The 25,770-nt window shown below is 46.2% G+C and overlaps 1 protein-coding gene across 18 annotated transcripts in view; it reads right to left on the bottom strand.

Moving 5' to 3' along the window:
- banp (BTG3 associated nuclear protein) overlaps positions 1 to 25,770 on the bottom strand; it is a 392,933-nt gene that overhangs the window by 190,346 nt on the left and 176,817 nt on the right. For 17 of the 18 annotated variants that reach the window (XR_011596362.1, XM_070898117.1, XM_070898113.1 and 14 more), the window contains one exon: positions 10,785 to 10,951. Coding sequence is in view for 17 of the 18 variants with exons in the window: in XM_070898117.1 (XP_070754218.1) it covers positions 10,785 to 10,951 (167 nt within the window). In the remaining variant the exon portion in view is untranslated. Of the gene's footprint in view, positions 1 to 10,783; positions 10,952 to 25,770 lie in introns of all 18 variants that reach the window. The other variant, XM_070898120.1, reaches the window with a different exon arrangement.

Below are 25,770 nucleotides of genomic sequence, written 5' to 3'. Positions count from 1 at the left end.
TGATGTATAGAAGGCACCTCAAGTCGCTGGAGATATATCACCAACGATGTCTCCGCAAGATCCTCCGGATGCCCTGGGAGGAAAGGCGCACCAACATCAGTGTCCTCGTCCAGGCTAACATCCCCAGTATTGAAGCACTGACCACACTTGATCAGCTTTGTTGGGCAGGCCACATAGTTCACATGCCAGATACGAGGCTCCCGAAGCAAATGATTTATACGGAGCTCCGTCATGGTAAACGAGCCAAAGATGGGCAGCGGAAGCGCTACAAGGACACCCTCAAAGCCTCCCTGGTAAATTGCGACATCACCACTGACACCTGGGAGACCCTGGCCTAAGACCGCCCGAGGTTGAGAAAGTGCATCCGGGAAGGCGTTGATTTCTTCGAGTCTCAAAGCAAAGAGCGTGAAGAGGTCAAGTGCAGCCAGCGGAAGGAGTGCGTGGCAAACAAGCCCCACCCACCCCTTCCCACGACGAATGTCTGTCCCACCTGTGACAGAGTCTGTGGTTCTCGTATTGGACTGTTCAGCCATCAGAGAACTCACTTTGGGAGTGGAAGCAAGTCTTCCTCGATTCCGAGGGACTGCCTATGATGACCTATCCATCATTGTTCATATGTTGATTGCTCATGGATCTGATCTCATTTAATAACACAAGGCCAGCACACTTAAATATTTTTCTGGTACTCTGAATGATGGGCTGGAAGTGCCAGGGATGGGGAGAAGCTGAGCTGGAATGGCAGGCACCAGCAAGCAGTAAAGTGCTGCTGGCGGCCTGTAAAGTTTCTTTATTAACACGGCCAGCTCATCAGTGCGCATTCTATACGGGACTGTTGCTCAGGTGCTCCAGTTGCGTAATGGAGAGGCTCCCTAATTTAAATAAAATGTGGGATCTTAATGAGCCTTGTCAAAAGTGTGTGCACAGGTACCCTATATTATAGATGTTGGCTAGCTGCACTTAACACACAAGGTGCTTTGGCCACACACTGGCCTCAGGCTACACATTATTGCTAATAATACATCACATTTTCAGTCTCACTAAATAGCTGAACTATATAGACCAGGAAGATTTCAGAAGGGATCCCCAATTTGCGCTGATTTCAGCCAGGAGTACGGTAGAATGTCGATAATTGGCTGCTGTTCCCATGGGCTAAGGGTGGGAAAATTGACCAGGGTTCAAAAAAAAGTTCAAAATTTCTTGCAAGAGGATTTTTAACACTATTTTCCCCACAGTCTCCAGCTGAAATACTATTGACTTTCAAAACAATACAGGAGAAGAAAACTGAAAAAATATTAATATTTTTTAAAGAATAACTATTTACTCCTGTCAGGTCATGTTAATGTTTACTTTTGGTTTATCTGTTCTCTTTCTGATTTTCGTTCCTCTCTACTTCAGTCTTCCTGATAGATAATGGTATCACAATTTTACGACCTACATCTGCCCCTCATTTTTTTCTTCCTGCTCTGAATCATGCTTCTGTCTGCAATTTTCTTCCACTTGTACTTCATACGCTCAAGCATCTGCCTGCATTCCCTATTTACATACCACTTCAGGTTCCAAATGATTGTATCAAACAGTTATTAGCAGTTCAAAAAGACCCACTACCTTCTCAGGGCAACTAGGGATCGGCAATAAATGTCGGTCTTGCCAGTGACGCTCATATCCCAAGAATGAATTAAAAAAACACAGCATCTAAGCTCCACACTTGAAAACAGTAGTCAGATTATGAATTATAAAAGCAGTCTACTAATATCTGAATTCTATTGCTTGTCACCTTTGTTGATACAGAAATCATAAATCATCATCATCATAGGCAGTCTCTCGGAGTCGAGGATGACTTGCTTCCACTCAAAGTGAGTTCTCAGGTGACTGAGGAGTCCAATGCGGGACCTACAGTCTCTGTCACAGAAGGGGCAGACACTGGTTTGAAGGAAAGGGTGGGTGGGGAGCCTGGGTTGACACACGTTCCTTCCGCTGTCCACGCTTGGTTTCTGCATGCTCTCGGCAATGAAACTCGAGGTACTCAGTGCCCTCCCGGATGCTCTTCCTCCACTTTGGACAGTCTTGGGCCAGGGATTCCCAGGTGGTTTATCAAGGAGGCTTTGAGGATGCCCTTGAAGCATTTCCTCTGCCCACCTAGGGCTCGTTTGCTGTGTTGAAGCTCCGAGTAGAGTGCTTGCTTTGGGAGTCTTGTGTCGGGCATGAGGACGATGTGGCCCGCCCAACAGAGCTGATCGAACATGGTCAATGCTTCGATGTTAAGGATGTTGACCTGAGCGAAAACATGACGGTGCGTCTATCCTGCCAATGGATTTGCAGGATTTATGGAGGCAGCACTGATGGTACTTCACCAGCGTTTTGAGGTGTCTGCTGTATAGAGTCCACGTCTCTGAGCCATATAGGAGGGCGGGTATAACTACTGCCTTGTAGACCATAAGCTTGGTGCCAGATTAGAGGTCCTGGTCTTCAAACACTCTCTTCCTCAGGCAACCGAAGGCTGCGCTGGCACACTGAAGGCGGTGTTGGACCTCATCATAGATGTCTGCCCTTGCGGACAGTAGGCTCCCGAGGTATGGAGAATGGTCCACGTTGTCCAAGGCCTCGGCGTGGATTTTGACAACTGTGTGGCGGGGTCAGGTTGTTAGAGGACCTTTGTCTTATGGATGTTTAGTGTAAGGCCCATGCTCTCATATGCTTCGGTGAAGGTGTTGATGATGGCTTGGAGTTCGGCCTCTGAATGTGCGCAGACGCAAACGTCGTCTGTGTATTGTAGTTCAATGACAGACAATGGGATGACCTTGGAGCTGGCCTGGAGGTGGCGGAGGTTGAACAGATTTCCATTTGTTCTATAATTTAGCTCCACTCCAGTGAGGAGCTTGCTGAGGATGAGATGAAGCATTGCAGCAAGGAAGATCAAGAAGAGCGTCGGTGCAATGACGCAGTCTTGCTTCACCACGGTCCGGATGTGGATTGAGTCTGTGGTGGATCCGGTCAGAATCACGGCTTGCATGTCGTCGTGGAGCAGACGGAGGATGGTGACAAACTTTGAGGGCAGCCGAAATGGAGGAAGACCGCCATAATTCCTCACTGTTGACAGTGTCAAAGGCCTTTGTGAGGTCAAAGGCGGCCATGTTCCCTGCATTTCTCTTGTAGTTGTCGCGCAGTGAAGATCATGTCCGTTGTACCCCTTAGTGAACGGAATCCGCATTGCGACTCTGGGAGGAGCTCTTCAGCCACAGGGAGATGATGATTGTGGCAGATTCTTGCGATGATTTTCCCTGTGGACAACAGCAGGGAGATTCCTCTGGAGTTACCACAGTCGGACTTGTCCCCTCATGTGACCGATTCAGCTCAGACACGTTTCGGCGTCCGGGGAGCTTCCGATCAACTCTCAAGTTTGGACTCTATCCTCTCTCTCCGGCCCCCACTCCGAACTAATTCAGTCCCGTTGGAGATTCGGCCTCTGATCGGCTGCTGGTCCCACTCAACTGCGGAGGCGAAAGCAGCTGACAGAATCATGGCAGAGCTCCTGTCGGGCACGTGATGCATGTAAGGGCAGCGGGAGGAAGCTGCACTGCAGAACGGCATAATTAAATGCCATATGACTGCGTTTACCTCTTTGGAAAAAGCCGCACTGAGAACTGTCTGTTTGCGCTCCTCTAGCCATGCCTCAGGCCTCTGAATGTCTCTGATCTACCGGAACTCTTTTCTGTCTTCTTCTGCAACCCATCTTGATTCAGTGAGAAACAAAAATGGAGCGGGGTGCAGTGGAAAAGTGCGAGCGGGGCCCCAGTGTCTGTCCTCAAGTGGGCACTAATGTCTGAGAGTGAAGCACTGCCTCAGGTTTCTTACTCTCAGAAACCATAAAACCCTGCTCATTAACAGACCACTCTATGGGCCCAAGTTTCCACATGATTTGCGCCTGATTTTTAGGAGCAACTGGTGGAGAACGGACTATCTTAGAAATCGCAATTCTCCACATTTTTTTTTCTGCAGTTCTAGTCAGAACAGTTCTACTTTGGAACAAAATTTTTTCTTCAAAAGGAGGCGTGTCCGGCCACTGACGCCTGATTTCAAAGTTTCCACAGTGAAAACGTACTCCAAACTAACTTAGAATGGAGCAAGTGAAGATTTTTGTAGAACTGAAAAAACCTGTTCTACACATTAAAAAATCAGGCGCAGGTTACAAATTAGGCGTCCAGAACGAGGTGGGGGGGAAGGGAAGTCATTAAATTCTACAATAAATCCTTATTTATACTTCTACAAATATTATACAAATAAATCCAACCTGAATAAACATTTATAAGCAAAGAAAAGATTAAATAAACCATCTTCCTACCTGTGTGAAAGTGCTTCAGCCACGGAGAATGTTGCAGTCAGCCTCATAAGTTGAGGCGCCCGTTCGTTCCCGCGGGGGGGGGGGAGAGGGGAGGAGGCGCCCGTTCGTTCCCGCGGGGAGGGGGGGGGGGGGGGAGAAGGCGCCCGTTCGTTCCCGCGGGGGGGGGGGGGAGGAGGCGCCCGTTCGTTCCCGCGGGGAGGGGGAAGGAGACAGTGAGAAGGCTGCAAAAAGCCTCAGTGCTGATGTGCTGATGGCACTGTGCTTTTATTAAAAAATGTTCAAATATTAAACAGCTACAAAGAACTACAAAAATGGCCGAGTGCCAATGTTTCCTTCACACTGCGCGTGCGCGAACGCTCCAACGCGCACGCGCAGCGTTGCCAGCAGGAAAAAAACTAATTTAAATGGTACCCGCCCCCTCCCACGTACAAAATCGGCGCGAGTGTAGGCTCCGCCCCCCTGGGCGCCGCGCCAAACAGACAAGGAACTGCAAAGCACTCCAGAATTGTGTGTTTTTTTTCCGGCGTCGTTTTAGGCTCGAAAAACGGGCGCCCAGCTCGGAGGGGCGCCCGTTTTTTATCGTGTGGAAACTTGGACCCATTATAACTGGAAAAAAACTACAAATGCTGGAAATTTGAAATACCTCGAAATACACAGGTCTGTCAGAATTTGAAAATTGCAGAAAAAATTATGTTTCAGGGGTTCCATGTTTCATCCTGGAATCCAAAGCTTTCCTCTGATTCTTGTCCATGCAACCTGAGCAAATGCAATGCCTGTCCATTAACCATTATTGTCCAGGATTACAAATAGTTCTTCCATGTAAGACAATTTACAAATGCTTCATTTAATCTGTTATACAGTATTCACTGCTCATGTGGCGGCAGTGGAGAGACCAAACAATGATTGTGTAACTGCTTTGCAGAATACCTTTGTGTAAACTTGACCATTCCCCTCCTCCCATTCCTACTTTGACCTTTCCATCTCTGGCCTTCCATATTGGTCCCAACCAAGCTAGAAGCAAATGTGCTATTTCTTTCTAGCACATCTCCACATAAAACTGGGTCAATGTGTTTGAAGTACTGCACTGAAATGATCTTTGTTTATCATCTTCTAATTTGTCACCTCTTTTCACTTTTTGAGAGAAACAAATGCAGGATATTAAACTAATTCTTCATCGCAGTCAAGGCCACCTACGGTCCAAACATCCAAGGCCCCATCCCACTGCTGGCCAAGAAAGGGGAAACACTCATCAAGGACACAGAGGCAGTCAGGGCCCGCTGGAAGGAGCACTTCGAAGATCTCCTCAATAGAGACTCTGCCTTTGGCTCGAGTGTTCTCGACTCCATCCCACAGCATGCTACCCGCCAGCACCTCAGTAAAACCCCAACACTGCACGAGGTAGAAAAAGCCATAAGACAGCTTTAGAACAACAAGGCTACGGGAGCGGATGGAATCCCTGCTGAGGCACTGAAGTATGGTGGAGAGGCACTACTGGCGCAAATACGTGACCTCATCTCTCTCACCCGGGACATCTCAGAGATGCAGTGATCGTGATCATCTTTAAAAAAGGGGACAAGTCCGACTGCGGCAACTACAGAGGAATCTCCCTGTTATCAGCCACTGGGAAAGTCGTCGCTAGAGTCCTCCTCAACCGTCTTCTCCTTGTGGCTGAGGAGCTCCTCCCGGAGTCACAGTGCGGATTTCGACCCCTACGGGGCACAACGGACATGATTTTTGCAGCGCGACAGCTGCAAGAAAAATGAAAGGAACAGCACCAGCCCTAATACATGGCCTTCTTCGACCTTACAAAGGCCTTTTGACACTGTCAACCGTGAAGGTCTATGGAATGTCCTCCTCCGTTTCAGATGCCCACAAAGGTTCGTCACCATCCTCCGCCTGTTCCACGACGACATGCAGGCCGTGATCCTCACCAACGGATCCATTATAGACCTAATCCACGTCCGGACCAGGGTCAAACAGGGCTGCGTCATCGTCCCAACTCTCTTCTCAATCTTCCTCGCTGCCATGTTCCATCTCACAGTCAACAAGCTTCCCGCTGGAGTGGAACTAAACTACAGAACCAGTGGGAACCTGTTCAACCTTCGCCATCTCCAGGCCAGGTCCAAGACCATCCCAACCTCTGTTGTCGAGCTTTGCGCACATACAGAGGGGGAACTCCAGGACATAGTCGACGTATTTACTGAGGCGTACGAAAGCATGGGCCTTACGCTAAACATCCGTAAAACAAAGGTCCTCCACCAGCCTGTCCTCGCCGCACAGCACTGCCTCACAGTCATCAAGATCCACGGTGCGGCCCTGGACAACGTGGACCATTTCCCATACCTCGGGAGCCTATTATCACCAATGCAGACATTGATGATGAGATTCAACATCGGCCTCCAGTGTGCCAGTGCAGCCTTCGGCCGCCTGAGGAAAAGTGTGTTTGAAGACTAGGCCCTCAAAACTGCCACCAAGCTCATGGTCTACAGTAATACCCGCCCTCCTGTATGGCTCAGAGACATGGACCATGTACAGTAGACACCTCAATTTGCTGGAGAAATATCACCAACTATGCCTCCGCAAGATCCTACAAATCCCCAAGGATGACAGACGCACCAACATTAGTGTCCTTGACCAGGCCAACATCCCAGCATTGAAGCACTGACCACACTTGATCAGCTTCGCTGGGCAGCCCACATCGTTCGTATGCCAGAAACGAGACTTCCAAAGCAAGTGCTCTACTCGGAACTCCTTCACGGCAAACGAGCCAAAGGTGGGCAGAGGAACCGTTACAGGGACACCCTCAAAGCCTCCCTGAAAATGTGCAACATCCCCACTGACACCTGGGAGTCCCTGGCCAAAGACCGCCCTAAGTGGAGGAAGTGCGTCCGGGAGGGCGCGAGCACCTCGAGTCTCAGTGCCGAGAGCATGCAGAAATCAAGCGCAGGCAACGGAAAGAGCATGCGGCAAACCTATCCCACCCACCCTTTCCCTCAACGACTGTCTGTCCCACCTGTGACAGGGAATTTGGTTCTCGTATTGCACTGTTCAGCCACCTAAGGACTCATTTTTAAGAGTAGAAGCCAGTCTTTCTCGATTCCGAGGGACTGCCTATGATGATGATGATGATGGTGATTAAACTAATTAACTGTATCTATGTGACAGTAAACTAGAGGTGATCCAAAACTCGGCTGCCCATGTCCTAACTCGCACAAAGTCCCGCTCACCCCTGTGCTCGCTGACCTACATTGGCCTCCGGTTAAGCAATGCCTCGATTTCAAAATTCTCGTCCTTATTTTTAAGTCCCTCCACAGCCTTGCCCCTCCCTATCTCTGTAATCTCCTCCAGCCCCACAACCACCACCCCGAGATGTCTGCGTTCCTCTAATTCTGCCCTCTTGAGCATCCCTGATTATAATCGCTCAACCATTGGTGGCCGTGCCTTCTGTCGCCAAGCTCTGGAACTCCCTGCCTAAACCTTTCCGCCTCTCTACTTCTCGTTCCTCCTTCAAGAAGCTCCTTAAAACCTACCTCTTTGACCAAGCTTTTGGTCACCTGCGCTAATTTCTACTTATGCGGCTTGGTGTCAAATTTTTTAAATCTCATAATATCCTGTGAAGTGCCTTGGGATGTTTCACTACCTTAAAGACACTATATAAATACAAGTTGTTGTTATAGTAGTCAGTATATCTGACTCTTGACTTTAACCTGCCCAGCGCCTTTGTTTTCTTCACTTCCTGATGATTTCAGCATAGGGAAAGAGAAGAAAACCTGAAGATTATTCAAGGTCATTGTTGAAAAACCTACTATCAGCTAGTTACATAATTGTCGTGGGAAAGGCAGAATGCAGCTGATTTACTTGAGTTTTCATTCATGGAATGTTCATTATATGGACATCTATGGAGGAGAAGGAAAAATAATTTTAACAAAATGGCGGCGGAGTGGGTGGCGCTGGTGGAAATATCATTCCGAAATGCTTTAAGTGACAAAGATGACACTACTTCATGCAAACTGATGAAATAGGTATGTGGATGTTTCAGCAGATAACAATTGTTTTTAATGAATCCAATGTTTGCTGAAGAGAAGATACTTATGAGATTTGTTTGAAGTCTGATGCAGTATTTTAAGTTTGAGTTGACAATCAATCATTCCTGGACAAATTATCAAGAACGTTATAAAATCCTTTTTTGTCTTCATTACAGTGGGGGATTAAATAATAATATCCTTTTTTAGACAAATCCCCACATGGATTGCATGTTAATGCAATAAAAAGTAAATAATGTCTAAAAGGCAACTGTGCCTCCCAAAACTATGCAACACACCACACTTAGTCCATCGCAGTAGCCCTTGCTCTAATTTTTTTTTAATGTTACATGTATTTAACCTTTGCTATAACATGCATTACTGTTATTTGTTTTTACCTTCATCATAATTCAAAAATGGAAAATAAAATCCCATTTTCTACACCTCCACATTGTGCATCCTAACCAGCTGCAAGACACTAAACTCACCAACTGATAAAAATTACAACATCAATATAATCACAGATTCTGAAGGAGCCTTTGTAAGTTAAGTTCCATGTGATAAAATGATTACATCCATTTTTTTCTTTATAAAATAAACTCAAACTCCTAAAATCAGGCAGCATGTGGTATAAATAATGTAAACAAAGGGACTTTGTTGGTAGAAAAATAAACCAAAATGTAATCAGCCTATGTAACTATGGCTTGAAAAATCTTTGCTGACTATCACTCAGAACTTTTTTTCCCCTGATTATGTATCCCTGTATTAATTCTAAGCAAAATAAGATTGGGGTATTTAGGAAATCTACAAAGAATGCGGTCGGTAATACTCAGTATTGTTTATAAAAGCAAATAAAATGTATCTGGAAAGAGATCGGTTTGTCTGGTCAAATATTTTCTTTTTTTAATAGACTCCAGTGTCTAAATGAGTTCGTAAATACTGTGGCAGAAAACAGATCTTTGCATTCAAACAATGAAAAAGACAGACAGTGTTTAAAAATAGGCTGCAAGTAAGTGATCAAACTTCCTCAATGAGTGCCTTTATTTCTATTCCTATAAACTGCAACTATGCAGTTTTAAAAATGAAAAAAAAATTTCTTCATCAGTTGGGTATGAGCACACAAGAATCATTATTACAAAAACTACAAGGTATATTATGTCTCATTATACTTCTGTACAATCGATTATTTTAAAATAGGTTACATTTTTGAAACGTTAAGCATGGGCCAGAAAAGTCTTGGTTTAATGTCTCATCCAAAAGACAGTGCAGCACTCCTTCAGTACGGCACTGAAGTGTCATCTTAGATTAGGTGCTTAAGTCTCTGGAGTGGAACTTGGATCCATAACCCGCTAACTCAGAAGCAACAAGTGTTACCAACTGAGCTAAGTATGAACTTAAGTAGTGTTGGTGATTCAGTAACATGTGGGTTTCAAACTTAGCTCAGGGTTGAACAGGACCATTGATCTTTGCATCATCTGGTTCAGCCTGAATGAGTAAGCGAAGAAAAGGATGTAATTGGAGGCAAAGTATGAAGTTTTAGGCAAGAGCCAAATGGCCTACTCCTGCTCCTGTTTCTTATGTTCTTAAAACAGCTTTAGTCTTCCCAACGTTCAAATAGAGAAAATTCCGACTTATCCATGTTTGATATTGGACAAAATATCTTAAAACTCAGAAACGGTTGTAAGTTGAGAGTGCTGGAGAGGGAAAAAAGGGAATGTTGTCAACCTATGGAAACTGGACAGCAATTGGTAAATGACGAAACGGAGAGGGGAGAAGGAGATCGAAGATGGAAGCTTTGTGTGCTCTGGAGCTGAAGTTACATGACAGGAGGCGAAGCTATGTGCTGACTCTGTTGTGACAAGTAAGAAAAAAAATCACGTGAGGGGGGGATCCAAAAGAGATAGACTTAGGATGAAAGGGGACCGATGAGCACAGAGATTCACCATGTTGAACTCCGCAGAGAGAATACGGAGGAACACCAACCATATTGTTGACTTTGACCAAGTCAGTCTCAGTGCTGTGGGCAGAGTGGAAGCCAAACTGAAGCAATTTAAAGAAAGAACTGATGAAGAGGTGAGTAAGGTAGCAAGAATGTGTTCAGCTCCATCATTTTAATTCCAACTGCTACCCCATTACTGCTAATTTTACATATTATGGAGTAAAGTCAGCGAAGCAACACAAGAAAAGTTGCCCCTTGCATACTTTTGCTATTGGACGGTTTTGCTATGGTCAAAATATATGATTACTGTAAACTATAATATATACATAAAAATATATGTAAAAATAGACTAAATAAGTCCTTTATTGGATTAACTACTATTATACTCTGCTTAAACATGCCTTCAAAGCCCAAAAATGGAACAACTAACTAGAATGTGTAAAATATTTTTCTTGGTAATGTTTACACCATCTATTTTTGTACCTGTTCCACTCATAACTGAAGATGAGGGTGTCCTTCGGGCAAAACCTTTTACTGCCAAGCTTTGTCCACGCTGTTTTCGACGCCATGCTGTTCGACATTTAGAGTCTATGCTCTGTTTTATTCTGTACCAGTCCGATTCAGTGATTCCAAATTTATGGAAAAGATGACCTATAAGTGTTAAAAAGCATGTTGAGAAATATAACTTTGTACTGGATACATATGATTACAGCTAAATTACTATAAAACCTGCCAATGCACAGAATCATTCCCCAGTGTTACCAAATGCATGACCAATGCCACAGTGCTGGAAAAGCCCTAAACTGGCCCACAAGTGCAGCTAAATCCCACTCCATGCCACCCTAAGTATTGCTCAGTGACATGGACCCGAAAATGCAGCATTAGTGCAGCAGACCAGGCATTGGTGATCTCTTTTCCTGACTCTGCCAGTGTATCCAGGGTGAGAGTGCTGTCAGTAAATTTTCATATCTTCAGTTATGACCAGTCGCACCAGGATAGGCACATCTTTAGTGCCTGCACTGGGAGGAAGGGGGAGGGGGCAGTGGTGGGAGCAGGGTATTGGCTTGCCACATGGAGGCTAACTAGCCCTGAAGTATTTTTTAAACTTTTGGTCTATCAATTTCCTTATAGATTGCTCTGGCAGTTTTCAGAGCATCGAGACTAGGACCATTTCAGGTTTGAACATAATGATATCACAAACCCGCAGGGTGAAGCCATTGGCAAATATAGAGTGTAGCAGACTTATGGTCAAGGCCACTGATTTTTGGTTTTCAAAATAAAAGATGGAATCTCAAAACACCAGTAAAAGTTCAGGAAAATAACACTTATTCAGTCATAAACAATCAATGGCCCTAATAAAAAATGGATGGAATAACAGAATGCCATCCCCAAAACACGAGCAAAAATCCTGGAGTTACATGTAATAGACAGAATTTGACTCATTCAATAACTGCAAACCAGTGGGCTTGGTCATGATGTTTTTATTATTTACTTCTTCAGCGGTCCTCACAATGGCAATCGTTAATCAAACATGGTAGCAATTTGAATTCTGACAATGGTATATGATAGTTAGGTGGCTAAAGTGCAATATACATTTCGAGCAACTTGATAATCGCAGCAAAAATAAATGGGGATGTACATGAATCAACTTCAGTTAACAGCACCCTGTAGGCTTAGTGTCATCTGGTCAAGCTGACAAAGAAGAAAATACGGGCCATATCAGTCAGATGACTTGTTCCTGGGATCATCTAAATAATTATCAGGCATCCTCTATCGAGAGAGCTGAAAAAAGACCAAAACCCTAAGTCAGAAATTGACCTAGATTTCCTCACTCATCTTGTTCCCTTACTAAAAGTCTATGGAGCATTCCTAGCCAGCTGTGTTAAAAATGGCACCCAAGTATAGTTTCTCCAAATCAGAGTGCCACAAGTCAGAATATTTACTCCAAACCAAATCGATAATCGATAATCAGACAACAGATTGCTGTGATTGATTTATTGCTGAAAAAATGCCTTAAGATGCTCACTTTCCTCAATGAATTTGCCATAATTCAGTTATGAGTTGCTATTCCATTCCATGTGTAAAACCATGCCATACACTTCTCGGCAACTGCCAAGAATTTGTTGTTGGTCTATGATCAGTCTCACCTCCCTCTCTCCACACCAAGGAACTTCATTGGTCTGTAAGTTACACCATCTGGTAACCCAGAAGAGAATTAACATAGATGCATTTATGGGGAAGCTAGATAAACACACGAGGGAGAAAGGAAATGAAGGTTATGCTGATAGGGTTAGATGAAGAGGAGTGGGAGGAGACTCATGTGGAGCATAAACACCAGCATGGACCAATGGGCTGATTGAACATTGTGTGTAATTCTCTGTAACATCATTCCTATTGTGACAAAAGAATTTGATTAATTGGCAGGACCAGATTGGAACTCTCAAATGAAATTTGCTGAAAGATCACTCTGAAACTGCTTGTTTTTATGGCCATGTGAAATTTGTGTACAGCTTTACGAATATGGTTTATCATAAAATAGTTTTCATTTAAATATTGTAATGTTCTGATCCAGTAGACCCAATTCAAAACTGATTATTAAAAATCATCTCCAATATATTTTGATACTTTTCAATTAAATAAATAGCTATGCAAATCATGTAAGTTGACTTTATACTATGAAACAATTTGCAAATAAACACATTGGGTCAGATTTTGCTGTGAAAGCAACAGTGAGACTAACAGCTCAAATCAGACAGCAACTTCCGGTGAATGCATATGCACGGTTAAATGCGAAAATCTGGAAGTTATGTAAATGGTATCTTGCCATCTGGCTCCCCATTCAATTGTACTGAACAGCATAAAGTTCCTGTCCTGACGTTGTAAATACAGACTCAAATCGCCACAAAAAGTCAAGTCAAGTCATTCCAGTCTAACTACACTTTTAATGGCGTGTTAAGTCTTAACTGCAAAACAACCTTTCTAGCACTGAAAACGTGTTCTTTCGGTCGCTTTTTCTCTCTTTCTTAATCTAGTTTTTCTTCCCTTTCTTTATTTTTTCTGTACCTGATTTAACATTAAAATTTCTATGTTAACTTACACTTCTTGGTTCAGACTCTGCGCTGCTCATTAATGATTCTTCAATCTGATTAGTTAAGAAAACAGTTTCTTGCCCTGTTCACATAGGTCCCAGATGCCCTGTAGAGGCCACCATAGCGTTTGGATGCCCCGCTGACAGCAACATGCCGTGCAAAACCCTATGGAAAGACTCTGGGCAAATGTTCGTTAGACTTGCATCTGGTGCCATTTGTCCTTTTTCCACAGCGTATGTTAAAGTCTCAAGTTGAGACATAAGATCGCTAAGTGGCATCTGGTCCTTATACAATTGAAAGAAAAGAAAGGAAAAAAAAGACATGTATTTATATAGTGCCTTTCACAACCTCAGGACGTCTCAAAGCGCTTCGCAACCAATGAAGTACTTTTGCAGTGTAATCACTGTTGTCATGTAGGAAACGTGGCAGCCAATGTGTGCACAGCAAGATTCCACAAAGTGCAGTGTGACAAATGACTAGGCCATCTGTTTTGTGTTGGTTGAGTGATAAATATTGGTCAGGACATCGAGAGTGCTCCCCTGCTCTTCCTTGAATAGAACTGTGGGATCTTTAATGTCCACCTGAATCCAATTCCAAAGCAAACCAGAAAAAAAAATTTTAATCCTTGACATAGGAATTACTTATTAGAACAATAATCAATATTAAAATAAGTTGTAAACGCTGTTACCTGTAAGGTTTGCGGGTGTGCGGCCACGCAGCAATCTGTAAGGTTGCATGCACTCAAATTCAAAGGCCGCACGCATTGAGCTGGAGCGGAGGGTCCCAAAACTCAATGGCCCGGGATTGCCACAGAAAGTCGTTTGTAAACTCACAGAGCTGATCCGAATTTGAACGGCGTTTGCAAAGATATGGAACCCTGAAACCCGCCAAGCGTTTTCTCGGGATTCTGTCTGTACTTTTTCTGTGGAGGTGCGTGTATTCCATTCCCGGGGACTTTGGAACAACACTAGCTGTTGTGAGAGGCATTCTTTGTGGTGGCAACACAAAATCTAGAGAATCCTTTCTGCAGGAAATTACTGATTCAGAGGGGGGAGGGAGATGGTTTTGTGGCTTTTGTTTTGCTGGTTGTCTCAGGAGATTCATTAGATCAGTGGCAGGCAAAATATTCGGCCCTCCAATGGATTCAATTCAGCCCACCAAGGCCTAGAATTGAGGCCGATTGTCCACCGCACCAGACCCAGCCTCACGTAACATCAGTAGGTGGATCAATGTCGCCGAGGCAGCAGGACTCTTTCGACAGCTGGAAAAGATCTCACGATCAGGATTATGGTGAATTATTCCAGCATAGTAACTGAGTTTTGCCTCTTCTGAAAGGTCTGAACCTTAACCTTGTGCATCAAACCGCTGTGTCCAGAAAAGAGAAATTTCCTGCAATAGGATTTGTAGCTCCTGAATTGTTCCACAAATCTAAATGTTAAATGAGGCAGCATTCACTATTCGAAACGGGAGGCGAAGATACGGAGACCGGCGGCTGACATGGACAGAAGACAGCTGGGATCCCACTGCACTCGAGTTTTAGTCAAAACATGTAAGCTGTTTCTCAATGGGGTGCCTTAATGCTTTACTTTTGCATCGCTCTAACTGAAAGTTGCTACTAAATTGGTGATGTAACTCCAAAGTCGGGTCCCCTCTGAGTCAGCATGGATTGAAACTCCAGTATGATGTCCAGCCGAGTTCAAATAGTGCTGAGAGATTCTGCTTATCTGGATATATTATAAACTGAAGGAGAAAGAATTTTTTTTTTAATGAAATGCTTTGAGAGTTTGCCCACTCAAAACATTTCAAATTTAATTTCTGGCAACAGAGCCATGCATAGACGTGTAACCATGCCTGCACACAGCGCTCATGGCAGCACAAATGTTGATTTGTAGCAATGCATAGTCCACAGTAGAACTCCGATGCTCCCAGTGCAACTATCAATCCCAGACTATTAATATAGTAAAGCTGCAGTCTGTGTCTCACTCTATGAAAGTGAACTGAATTTCAGACAGATCAACTTTGCAAAACACTTTCTGTGAGTTTGAGACTTTTTCCTTCATTGGGAACACATCAGCTATAGTTTCAGTATCAGTATTATTTGTTTCAGTGACCAACCAACATGAGTGCCATTTTAACTCGTCAGTGTGATGTTAATCACTGTCACTTGAGTGTGCCATGCATTGGACAATTTTAAAGAATGCACATTTGTACCTATAGTGCAGAAATTCTTTAGGCTTCTGTGGGATACATTGGGTCACCGCACCCTGGGGGAGGGCTTTTTACCGACGGCACCACAGCTTCTAAAGTGATGGAGAGTGGTGAGCAGGTGGGGAGATCGCAGGCCCGCCACCCACCTGCCCCACGCCCCCCACCAAGCACAGGCCCAATCCTCAGTGATGGGGTGACTGATGGATGATATCTGTTAACCAGTCATTAACTGCCACCTAACTAATTAATGCAAAATTGATTTGCATTTACTAATTAGCATTTTAATTATCTTAAATGTATTTATTTAATACTGATTATTTATTTGCTGACAATTAGTAAATTAGTCAACAGATTTATTCACTCGTTTAACAACCCCTGCTCATTAGGAAATTGGGGCTCAATTTTCCCCAAGCCCATTTTCTGGCGTATTGCCAGAGTGACACCCATTTTTCTAGGCCACAAATGCGGCAGAAATATTTTCCCAAAGTTTGCCCAATGTATAATTCGAATTTGGCGCCGCGCAGCGTGTCCAGTCACCTCGGGGATGGGGGGGGGGGGGGCGGGGGCGGGGGCGGGGGCAGCCTGCTGTCTGCGCCGAAGAACAAAGGCACATCTTCTGTGCATGCACGGGAAAAAAAAGTTACGTTTTTGACATCGCTCCAATGGACGCGCATGCTCAGTGCAGCTCGGATCTGGCAATTGGCCATTTTTAAAGAGCCAATTGTGTGTGAGAGGAGGAGTGCTGTGAGAGCATTGGAAAAATCGTAGCTGGAGCAATACAAGATGCAACGCAGTGCAAGGACCAAGAATTTCTTACAGGAAGAAGTGGAGACACTGGTTACTGTGTTTGAGAACAGATGGCAGTAGCTGGACACTAGCAGAGGTCACATAAAAGCTCCACCAAAAGAAATGAAGAAACGCTGGAACCAAGTTGCAGAAGAGTACTGCTCAGTGGTGACCACCACGAGATCTAGAGGCCAGTGTAAAAAGAAATGGCAGGATCTTGGTCAAGTAGATAGTGTAAGTAATATTTTCATTTATTCAATGGAATTGCAATTGTAAATGTGACCAGCTGTAAATGTCCCACCCAGCAGAAAGACACCCTCTCTAAAACGTTGCATTTTCAACTTTGCAGAGGAAGGTGGCACATAATAAAAGGGAAAGAACTCGAACAGGAGGAGGCCCGGCAAATCTGTACCCACTGACACCCTTAGAAGAGAGAGTCGCTGCTTTGCTGGGTCCTGCTTGAAGAAAAGCAATCAGTACTGCACAAGCTGGGCCCACACTCGAGGGTGAGGGTAAGCCCTGCAAATTCATCATGGTCTTTCAAACCAGCCTGCTTCCTGGCCTGCGATGTGTGAGCCTACTCATGCCACCCACCCTGCCCCCTCCTCTGCTGTTAACTATTTGACAGTTCTGTTATCTTTTGCAGAAGTTGAAGTCAACCCTGACAATGTAGAAGATTCAGACGAGGATGAGCCTGAAGAGGAGAACATCTTCCAATCCAACTCTCCTGACCAAGAACATGGGGGTGAGGGGGAGGCTGAGGGAATGGAGCTGGATGAAGCTCCCACTGTACTGACTTTGGAGGAGGTGCTGCTCATGGAGGTGACAGCCCCTTCCATGGCTAGTGGTTTGAGTGTTGGTGGGACATTCCATGGTTTCACACCTTCCGATGTTGCGGGTCCAACTGGTGGGGTGCAGCGAGTCACACCCAGGGCCCCACCTTCCGAGGTTGCGGGTCTCAGTGGTGTGGTGCAGAGACACACACCCAGGGCCCCACCATCCCAGGCTGCGGGTCCCAGTATTGGAGTGCGAGCCACACCCGTGGGGAGGAGGGGAAAGACAACTCGACCCCGCTCTCCTGAGGTGCAGGATCTAACAGATGTGGTTCAGATGATGTCATTTGAGTGCGGAGAGCATTGATCTTAACCGATCAATCCTGGACGCCATCAGTGGGGTGAGTGATGAGGTAGTGGGACTGTCGGGAGAAGTAACAGCAATGACACGAGAAATGGGAATGATATCCGGGACCATCAGTGAGGGAATAGTGGCCATGAGGGAGGGAATGTCAGAGGTAGTGCAAACCACGTCACTGACCATGAGGGAGGGAATGTTGCAGGTAGTTCAGACAGTTTTGCTCAACATGAGGGAGGGAATGTTGCAGGTCGTTGAGACACTGTCAGGGCGCATGAGGGACGGCATGTTGGAGTTGGCTGCTGCAATAAAGGAACACGCCCAAACCCCGCGTCCACTGACAGAATCAATTGTCATTCTCACTCCAATCGCCACACCAGTCTCTGAAGAGCCCAAAGCCGGGCCTTCCAACTTGCTGCTGGGCCCTCCAACTTGCTGCTGGGCCCTCCAACTTGCCGCCTGACGCCGATGCCCCCCCACCCTCAAGAGGTGCGCAGTATCTGAGATGTTAGAAAGAATAAGCTTGGTATCAGCCCAGAAACACTGAGCCACCGCCTGCGGGCAGAGGTGAAGGAGTGTCCAAGACCAAGCGCAGCTGGTGGTCTCAGAATAAGGGGGATGAGAGATGGGTGCAGCCTTTCTTTGCTGCTGCTGTTGTTGTTATTTTCATCATAGGCAGTCCCTCGGAATCGAGGAAGACTTGCTTCTACTCTTAACATGAGTTCTTAGGTGGCTGAACAGTCCAATATGAGAACCACAGTCTCTGTCACAGATGGGACAGATAGTCGTGGAAGGAAGGGGTGGGTGGGACTGATTTGCTGCATGCTCTTTCCACTGATTGTGCTTGATTTCTGCATGCTCTCGGCGACGATACTCGAGGTGGTCAGCGCCCTCCCGGATGCACTTCCTCCACTTAGATTGGTCTTTGGCCAGGGACTCCCAGGTGTAGTGGGGATGTTGTACTTTATCAGGGAGGCTTTGAGGGTGTCCTTGTAACGTTTACGCTGCCCACCTTTGGCTCGTTTGCCGTGAAGGAGTTCAGAGTTGAGCGCTTGCTTTGGGAGTCTCATTTCGGGCATGTGAGCTATGTGGCCTGCCCAGCGGAGCTGATCAAGTGTGGTCAGTGCTTCAACGCTGGGGATGTTGGCCTTGTCGAGGATGCTAATGTTGGTGCGTCTGTCCTCCCAGGGGATTTGTAGGATCTTGCGGAGACATTGTTGGTGGTAGTTCTTCAGCGACTTGAGGTGTCTACTGTACATGGTCCATGACTCTGAGTCATACAGGAGGGCAGGTATTACTACAGCCCTGTAGACCATGAGCTTGGTGGCAGTTTTGAGGGCCTGGTCTTCAAACACTCTTTTCCTCAGGCGGCCGAAGGCTGCACTGGCACACTGAAGGCAGTGTTGAATCTCGTCATCAATGCCTGCTCTTGTTGATAAGAGGCTCCCAAATTATTATTGTTACTGTTGTAACTGTTCTCAAATTAAAAGTTTTTTGTAAGTTATGTAAATTTACAAGTTTATAAGTGATCTTAAAAAGTAATATTAAAGTCAAGTTTAATGCAAGAATAATTTTATGAAAGTTAAGTTCAGTACATTGTAAACTTTTGAAAATATATTTTACATTAAACCATTAACACCACACAACATTACGTAACAGCTCCAACAGTAAACATGTCCATGTAGAATAGTTGTCGCTGAGCCCTCAGCCATCAGTAAAGCGTTCACGGATTAGCTGCTGGCGCAAGGCTCGAGCAATTGTTAAAGGAGCACGATGGCCCGCCCTCCATCGTCGTGCTCCGGCCTCAGGCACTTGCATGGCTTTCTCATTCTCGTCATCATCCTCCTCCTCTACCTCCTTCTCCTCCGTCTCCTGCTCATCACCTGCATTTTCCACATCATTATCATCAGTCACTCTCACCGCAGGTGGGTCTTCCACTACCAGGTGCTGCTGCCTCATGATAGTTAAGCTATGCAGCATGCAGCACACAACAATGAACTGACCGACAATCTCAGGGGAGTACAGCAAATAGCCTCCAGAATGTCCAGGCATCGGAAACGCTGTTTCAATATGTCAATGGTCCTCTCAATGATGCTGCGCGTCGTAATGTGCGACATGTTGTATTGACGGTCAGCTTCCATCCGGGTTACGCGTTGGGGTGTCATGAGCCAGGTGGCGAGGCCGAACCCTTTGTCTCGCAGGCTCTGATGTTCCTGATGCGATGAAGTCAAATCAATTGTCTCCTACGTAGCACCATGATGCAGAAGGCTCGCACAAGGTATGGCATTGTCAGTATTGGCCCCATACTTAAAGTTAACCTTTGAATCAAGCTCAAAACGCAGGAAAGCAGGCAGCACAGGTTCGCAGTTATATCTCTCCAGGTCTGTATGGATGGACTACAGCCAAAGCTCTTGCGACTTCTCCTCTCTCCAACTGCCCCCCGCCCCCCGCCCTTGTGACTTGTGACTTCCCTCACTTCCTCCCCCTCCCTGGGCTCCAAGGCTTCCAATCGGCACCTCACTCTCTCTCTCTCCCTCTCTCTCCTCCCCCTCCACGACTTGTTCTGTTGCTGAATCCCAAGCCGCTGTGCCCAGGCGCAAGGCCGATTCTGCCGACCAAACCTATGATCCTCCAGCCCTGCTTCAAGACGTTCGCTAGTGGTGTGTGAGTGAGTAAAAAAAATGAGAAAACTTCTGAAATCCAACAAATTTACACTTCTACGTTGACAGGTTAAAAAAAAATTTAACTTTATTATTGATTTTGACAATGTTTTTGACTCTGCAAAATCTTTGACTTAAAAACAATGGCGTCTTTCAGCGCAGATTTGTGAATATGCGCTAGTTTTCTTAATTCACCGGAAGGTTTTTCGGGAGTGGCCAGATACACCAAAGAGAAAATAATGTTGGCCAAACTGCGAACAATTGAAAAAACCAGTGCGAAAATGAGGTAATCCCCCATGATGTAAAAAAAATTGGTCTAGAAAAATCGTAACTAAGTCAGTTATGCCGGCGCAGATCGCAGGGGGAAACCGGAGGAAAAAAAATATGGCAGAAAAAACGGCGCGCGCCAAAAAAATGGCGCAAATGATCGGGGAAAATTGAGCCCACTGTGAGCAATTTATTTGTGCTCATTACTGTACTAATTACACAGCTATTAATTTCAAAGCCACTGACCAGCCTGCGTGGGATCTCCAGACTGCTGTGCAACCACACGGCCAAGCAACTTAACGGGAACATTGGTGCGCAGCCCACAACAGCTCACCAAAGCATTGTTAAGTGCCCCTGCAGCCCAAATAATTGCCCACCCCTACATTAGATGGTACAGACTGCACCATCCCAATGCCTGCAAGCATACCACTCCACAAGTTCCCGCCTAGGATCTGGGAGACGCTGCAGCTGAAGCAGGGGATCCAATGACGCTTAATGGTGCATTATCTTCGCTCCCTCAACGAGACCCAGGAGCCCATGCCCATTCATTTAAAAGCCCACAGGGTTAAATACAAATGAAACTCGCAGACCAGGCAACCAGAAAGTGTGCAAGATCTACCAATTTCCATCTACTTCTCCTCCAGAGTCATAGCCTTCTCCTCCCCACAACCCACGCTATGTATAAGAGTTCATATACGCCAACAATGACAAGACTCCAAAGATCGACCTGAATTCGAAGGTGGGGGCGGATCTGAAACGTGCAATGCTGCTGAGACTCGCTCGCAAGGATACCGAGCTTTACTCTGATGATGCAGAGAAATGGGAGCTCATCTATAATAAATATAAGGCCTCCATGATTCCCAAAGAGGAGGCAGAGTGGGGCGGACTGAGCCTTGAGGAAGCTGTGGAGAAAGATGCTGTTAGAAAAGAAGGATCCAGTGCTGCTGTTTAAAGTTTAAGCTGAGGAGCTAGCCCAGCAACTGAGCACGCAATGACTGTCGGAGCCAGTGATCGTAGAAAATAAATCATAACCAAGCATGGGATCTTTAAGATCTACAGAGCAGTCGATTATATCATTTTCTCCCTCTTGTTCCCTTTCTCCCTCTTTGCTTCTTGATTTTCTTTCTCTCTCCTCGTTCCTTCCTTCCTCTCCCTTCTCGTTCCTTCATTTTCTCCTTCCTTCCTTCTTCCTCTCATCATTCCTTCCTTTCTATCCTTGTTCCTTCCTTTTTCTCCTCGCTCTCTTACTTTCTCCGTCTCACCTTGATCCTTCCTTTCTCTCTCTCTCACTCCTTGTTCCTTTCTTGGCCTGCTCCTGGCTGTTGGGAGATGTCTCCCCATGGGCCATTTCTGGGTTTGTCTGTGCAGTTAGAATTTGGTTCAAATTTTTTATTTTAAAAAGTTTTTGTGTTGAATGGCATTTCCCACTAAAAGGGGATTTCAGATTTGCACCTGGCAAGGTGAGGCACTAGTTAAAAATGCCTTTTGTTGACAGCCTGTTGTCTGCTGTGTACCTCAGAGCCACCTGTATCCTCTGCTGCTTGATGTGTTATACTAACCACAGCATGATTTCAATGGCAGTCCCTTCATCTGGGGATTATCTGGTCTCAGCTTAACTCAAATGGGAGTTGGCGGCAGATGTTGCAAGCGGCGATAGCGTTTATTGTGCCTGCCAAGAATCAACAAGCATTTACAGGCAGTGCGATGTGGGGATTTGCGTTTTTTGTATGAGAATTGACTCCCTCTGAAACAGACTTTGGCCCAAACTTAAGTGGGAGGCGAAGTTTAAAGAAGTTTAAAATTGGGAATGGAAGTTACTCTCTTGCAAGTTCCTCTGTCCAGTCCTTTATTCCTCTCTAATGGACCTTATAAAGGTGGCAATATGATCACAAGAGCTCAAGAGGGCGAGGTGGAAACTGTGTGCATCTTTGTATGTCTGTGAGTGTGAGAGTGTGTGAGTGTGAGAGAGTAAGTGAGTGTGTGAGTGTGAGAGTGAGTGAGTGAGCAACGACACTGGAGCTTAGGAGAGTCGCGCCTACACACACCTATTAAAAAAAAGGGGTGGGGGGAAAGGAGAAAAAAAAAATTGAGCGAGAGCGGTCATTCCCCGCTGCCCCCCCGCCCCGAGGGGAAAAAAAGCCACCAGGACCTGGGCAGTGTGGAACAGAGCAGAGCGCCTGAACGAGACTCATTCTTCAATGAGTAATCACATCCCTTGCGGTGTGTGCCTGTCCCATGACCAGCTTTTCATCGAGCCAACCCCGTTGGCGTCTCGGCCTCCCTTCGACTGCGGAGTCAAAAACAGCTGGAGGAATCGCAACGGGCACGTGTTGCCTGCAATGGCGGTGGCCATTCGATCTTGTCATGCGACCCACCCGAGAAGCAAAAATGGAGCGGGATGTAGCTAAAAAGCGCGAGTGAGGCCATAGTGTCTGCCCTCAACCGGAAACTAATACCTGGGAGAGTGAAGCATTGCCTCAAGTCTCTTTCTTTCGCTCTCACTCTCCACACCTCGGATTTCTCACCATCTCTCCTAAAGGCGCTGCTCAGTGCCGAGCTTACAGCTCACAGCCCACCGTAGGCATCTAGGTCCATACAGTAGAGACCGGTTTCCAGTCGTCTTGGATTGCCTTGCCACTGGGCCAAGACCTCATTCTGCTAAGCCCGTGTGGTAGCTGGTGTACAACGGCCACCCCACGTTAAAAGAACTCATGCACAGGCATCGTCCACTCTTCAAAAATGAAGTTCGGGGCCTGGAACGTCAGGACCCTCATGGACAACCCCAACATCGACAGACCGGAACGTTGCACTGCTAGCGTTGCCAAGGAACTCAGACCCTTCGATGTTGACATCGCTGCCCTAAGCAGGAAAAGGCCAGCTCAGAGAGCAAGCTGCTGGTTACACTTTCTTCTGGAAAGGCAAACCAGAAGAAGAACGTCACCTCCATGGAGTTGCCTTCGCCATCAAGAATGAGCTGGTGGGTCGTCTCAGAGACTCCCCTTGCAGGATAAGCGAATGTCTCATGACTTTTCGGTTCACTCTAGTTACGGTCATCAGCACGTACGCCCCAACACTGGATGCTACAGATGAGACCAAAGAAGAATTCTACTCCAGCCTCGAACGACCCCTGTTCTGAGTCCCAACGAATGACATAGAAACATAGAAACATAGAACAAGCTGATCCTCCTTGGTGATTTCAATGCCAGAGTAGGAAAGGACAAAGATCTCTGGGGAGGTGTGATCGGTAGACAGGGGGTAGGGAAAACCAACTCCAGCAGTACCCTGCTCCTGACAAAATGCCTGGAACATGGCCTTGTCATTACCAACACCTTGTTCCGTCAGAGAGACAAATACGAGGCATCATAACAACACCCTTTCTCCAATCACTGGCATCTGCTCGACTAAGTCATCGTTCGAGCAAGGGACCGCAAGGACATGCGTATCCCCTGCGCAATGACAGGAGCCAACTACTGCTGGACGGACCACCGCCTAATCCGCTCTGTCATTATCAATATAACCCCAAAACAGCGCCGGCAACAGAAACAATGCCGCAGGGAAATCAACGGAGAGGCACTCAAAGACCCTGATAAGAAAGCCCGATTCAGCCAGCACCTCACTGCTAACCTGGCGACCTTCGATGACCCAGAGACGCAGAGTGCCCACAAGGCCACCATAATCAGCACCTGCGAAGAGACGCTCGGTCACTCGATCAGGAAACACCAAGATTGCTTTGACGAGAACAACTAGGAGATCCAGGAGCTAATTAGCCGTAAGCGCAAGGCATTTCTGAACTTAAAACAAGAGCAAGAAAGCAGCTCTACAGACGGCTGAAGGCCGAGGTCCAACAAAAAACCAGTGACCTAAAAAACAGATGGTGGGTGGAGAAAGCACAGGAGATCCAGCAGTTAGCTGATAACCACGATGTATGAGGATTCTTCAGCACAGTCAAGACCATCTACGGCCCAAGCACCCAAGGCCCTATCCCACTGCTGCCCACGAACGGTGAGGTACTCATCAAGGACAGAGAGGCAGTCAGTGCCCGATGGAAGGAACATTTCGAAGCTCTCCTTAACCGAGACTCTGTCTTCGACGTGAGTGTCCTCGACTCCATCCCGCAGTATGCTATCTGCCACCATTTCAGCACAACCCTGGCCCGGCACGAGATAGAAAAGGCCATCCGTCAACTGAAGAACAACAAGGCAACAGGAGCAAATAGAATTCCCGCCGAAGGACTAAAGCATGGCAGAGAAGCACTTTTGGCATGAATACATGACCTAATTTCTCTTATCGAGAAGGAGGAGAACATGCCAGGAGATCTCAGGGATGCCATAATCGTGACCATCTTCAAAAAAGGGGACAAGTCTGACTGCAGTAACTACAGAGGAATCTCCCTGCTGTCGACCACTGGGAAAATCAATGCAAGAATCCTCCTCAATTGTCTTTTCCCTGTGGCTGAAGAGATCCTCCCAGAGTCTCAATGCAGATTCCACCCACTGAGGGGTACAACGGACATGATCTTCACTGCGCGACAACTACAAGAGATATGTAGGGAACAGCACCAACCCTTGTACATGGCCTTCTTTGACCACATAAAGGCCTTTGACACGGTCAACTGTGAGGGATTATGGAGCGTCCTCCTCCATTCAGGCTGCCCTCAAAAGTTTGTCACCATCCTCCGTCTGTTCCACGATGATATGCAAGCCGTGATCCTCACCAATGGATCCACCACAGACCCAATGCACCTCCGGACCAGATCAAGCAGGGCTGCGTCATCGCACCAACGCTATTTTTGATCTTATTTGCTGTAATGCTATATCTCACCCTTAGCAAGCTCCCCGCTGGAGTGGAGCTAAATTATAGAACAGATGGGAATCTGTTCAACCACCGCCGCCTCCAGGCCAGATCCAAGGTCGTCCCATCCTCTGTCATTGAACTACTGTACACAGACGACGCCTGCGACTGTGCACACTCAGAGGCCAAACTCCAAGCCATCGTCAATGTCATGTATCCAAACATGTTTACTGCTTGCACTATTACATATGATGTGCCACCAGAGGGCACTACTATGAGAAACTTCTACATCAGCTGTATGGTCACTAAGGTGTGCCACCAGAGAGCACTGCAGTGGGAGACTTGTAGGTTATCTATACAGGTATGCCAGGCCTCGTATAAAAGGCAGGACACTATGTGTGATACTCACTCGAGAGTTACATTTAATGGACTAAGGTCACTACAGTTCAAGTACAATACATTGCCTCGTGGAGTCATTATGAGAGCATCTAAAGACATAACAAGTGGCGACGAGATTACGGACTTTCACGGAAAAATG

This window comes from Pristiophorus japonicus, chromosome 13, assembly GCF_044704955.1.
Source record: "Pristiophorus japonicus isolate sPriJap1 chromosome 13, sPriJap1.hap1, whole genome shotgun sequence".
In the NCBI taxonomy this organism is placed as follows: Eukaryota; Metazoa; Chordata; class Chondrichthyes; family Pristiophoridae; genus Pristiophorus; species Pristiophorus japonicus.
The sequence above is the reverse complement of the archived record's forward strand: the minus strand, read 5'-3'. Positions and strand labels throughout refer to the sequence as shown.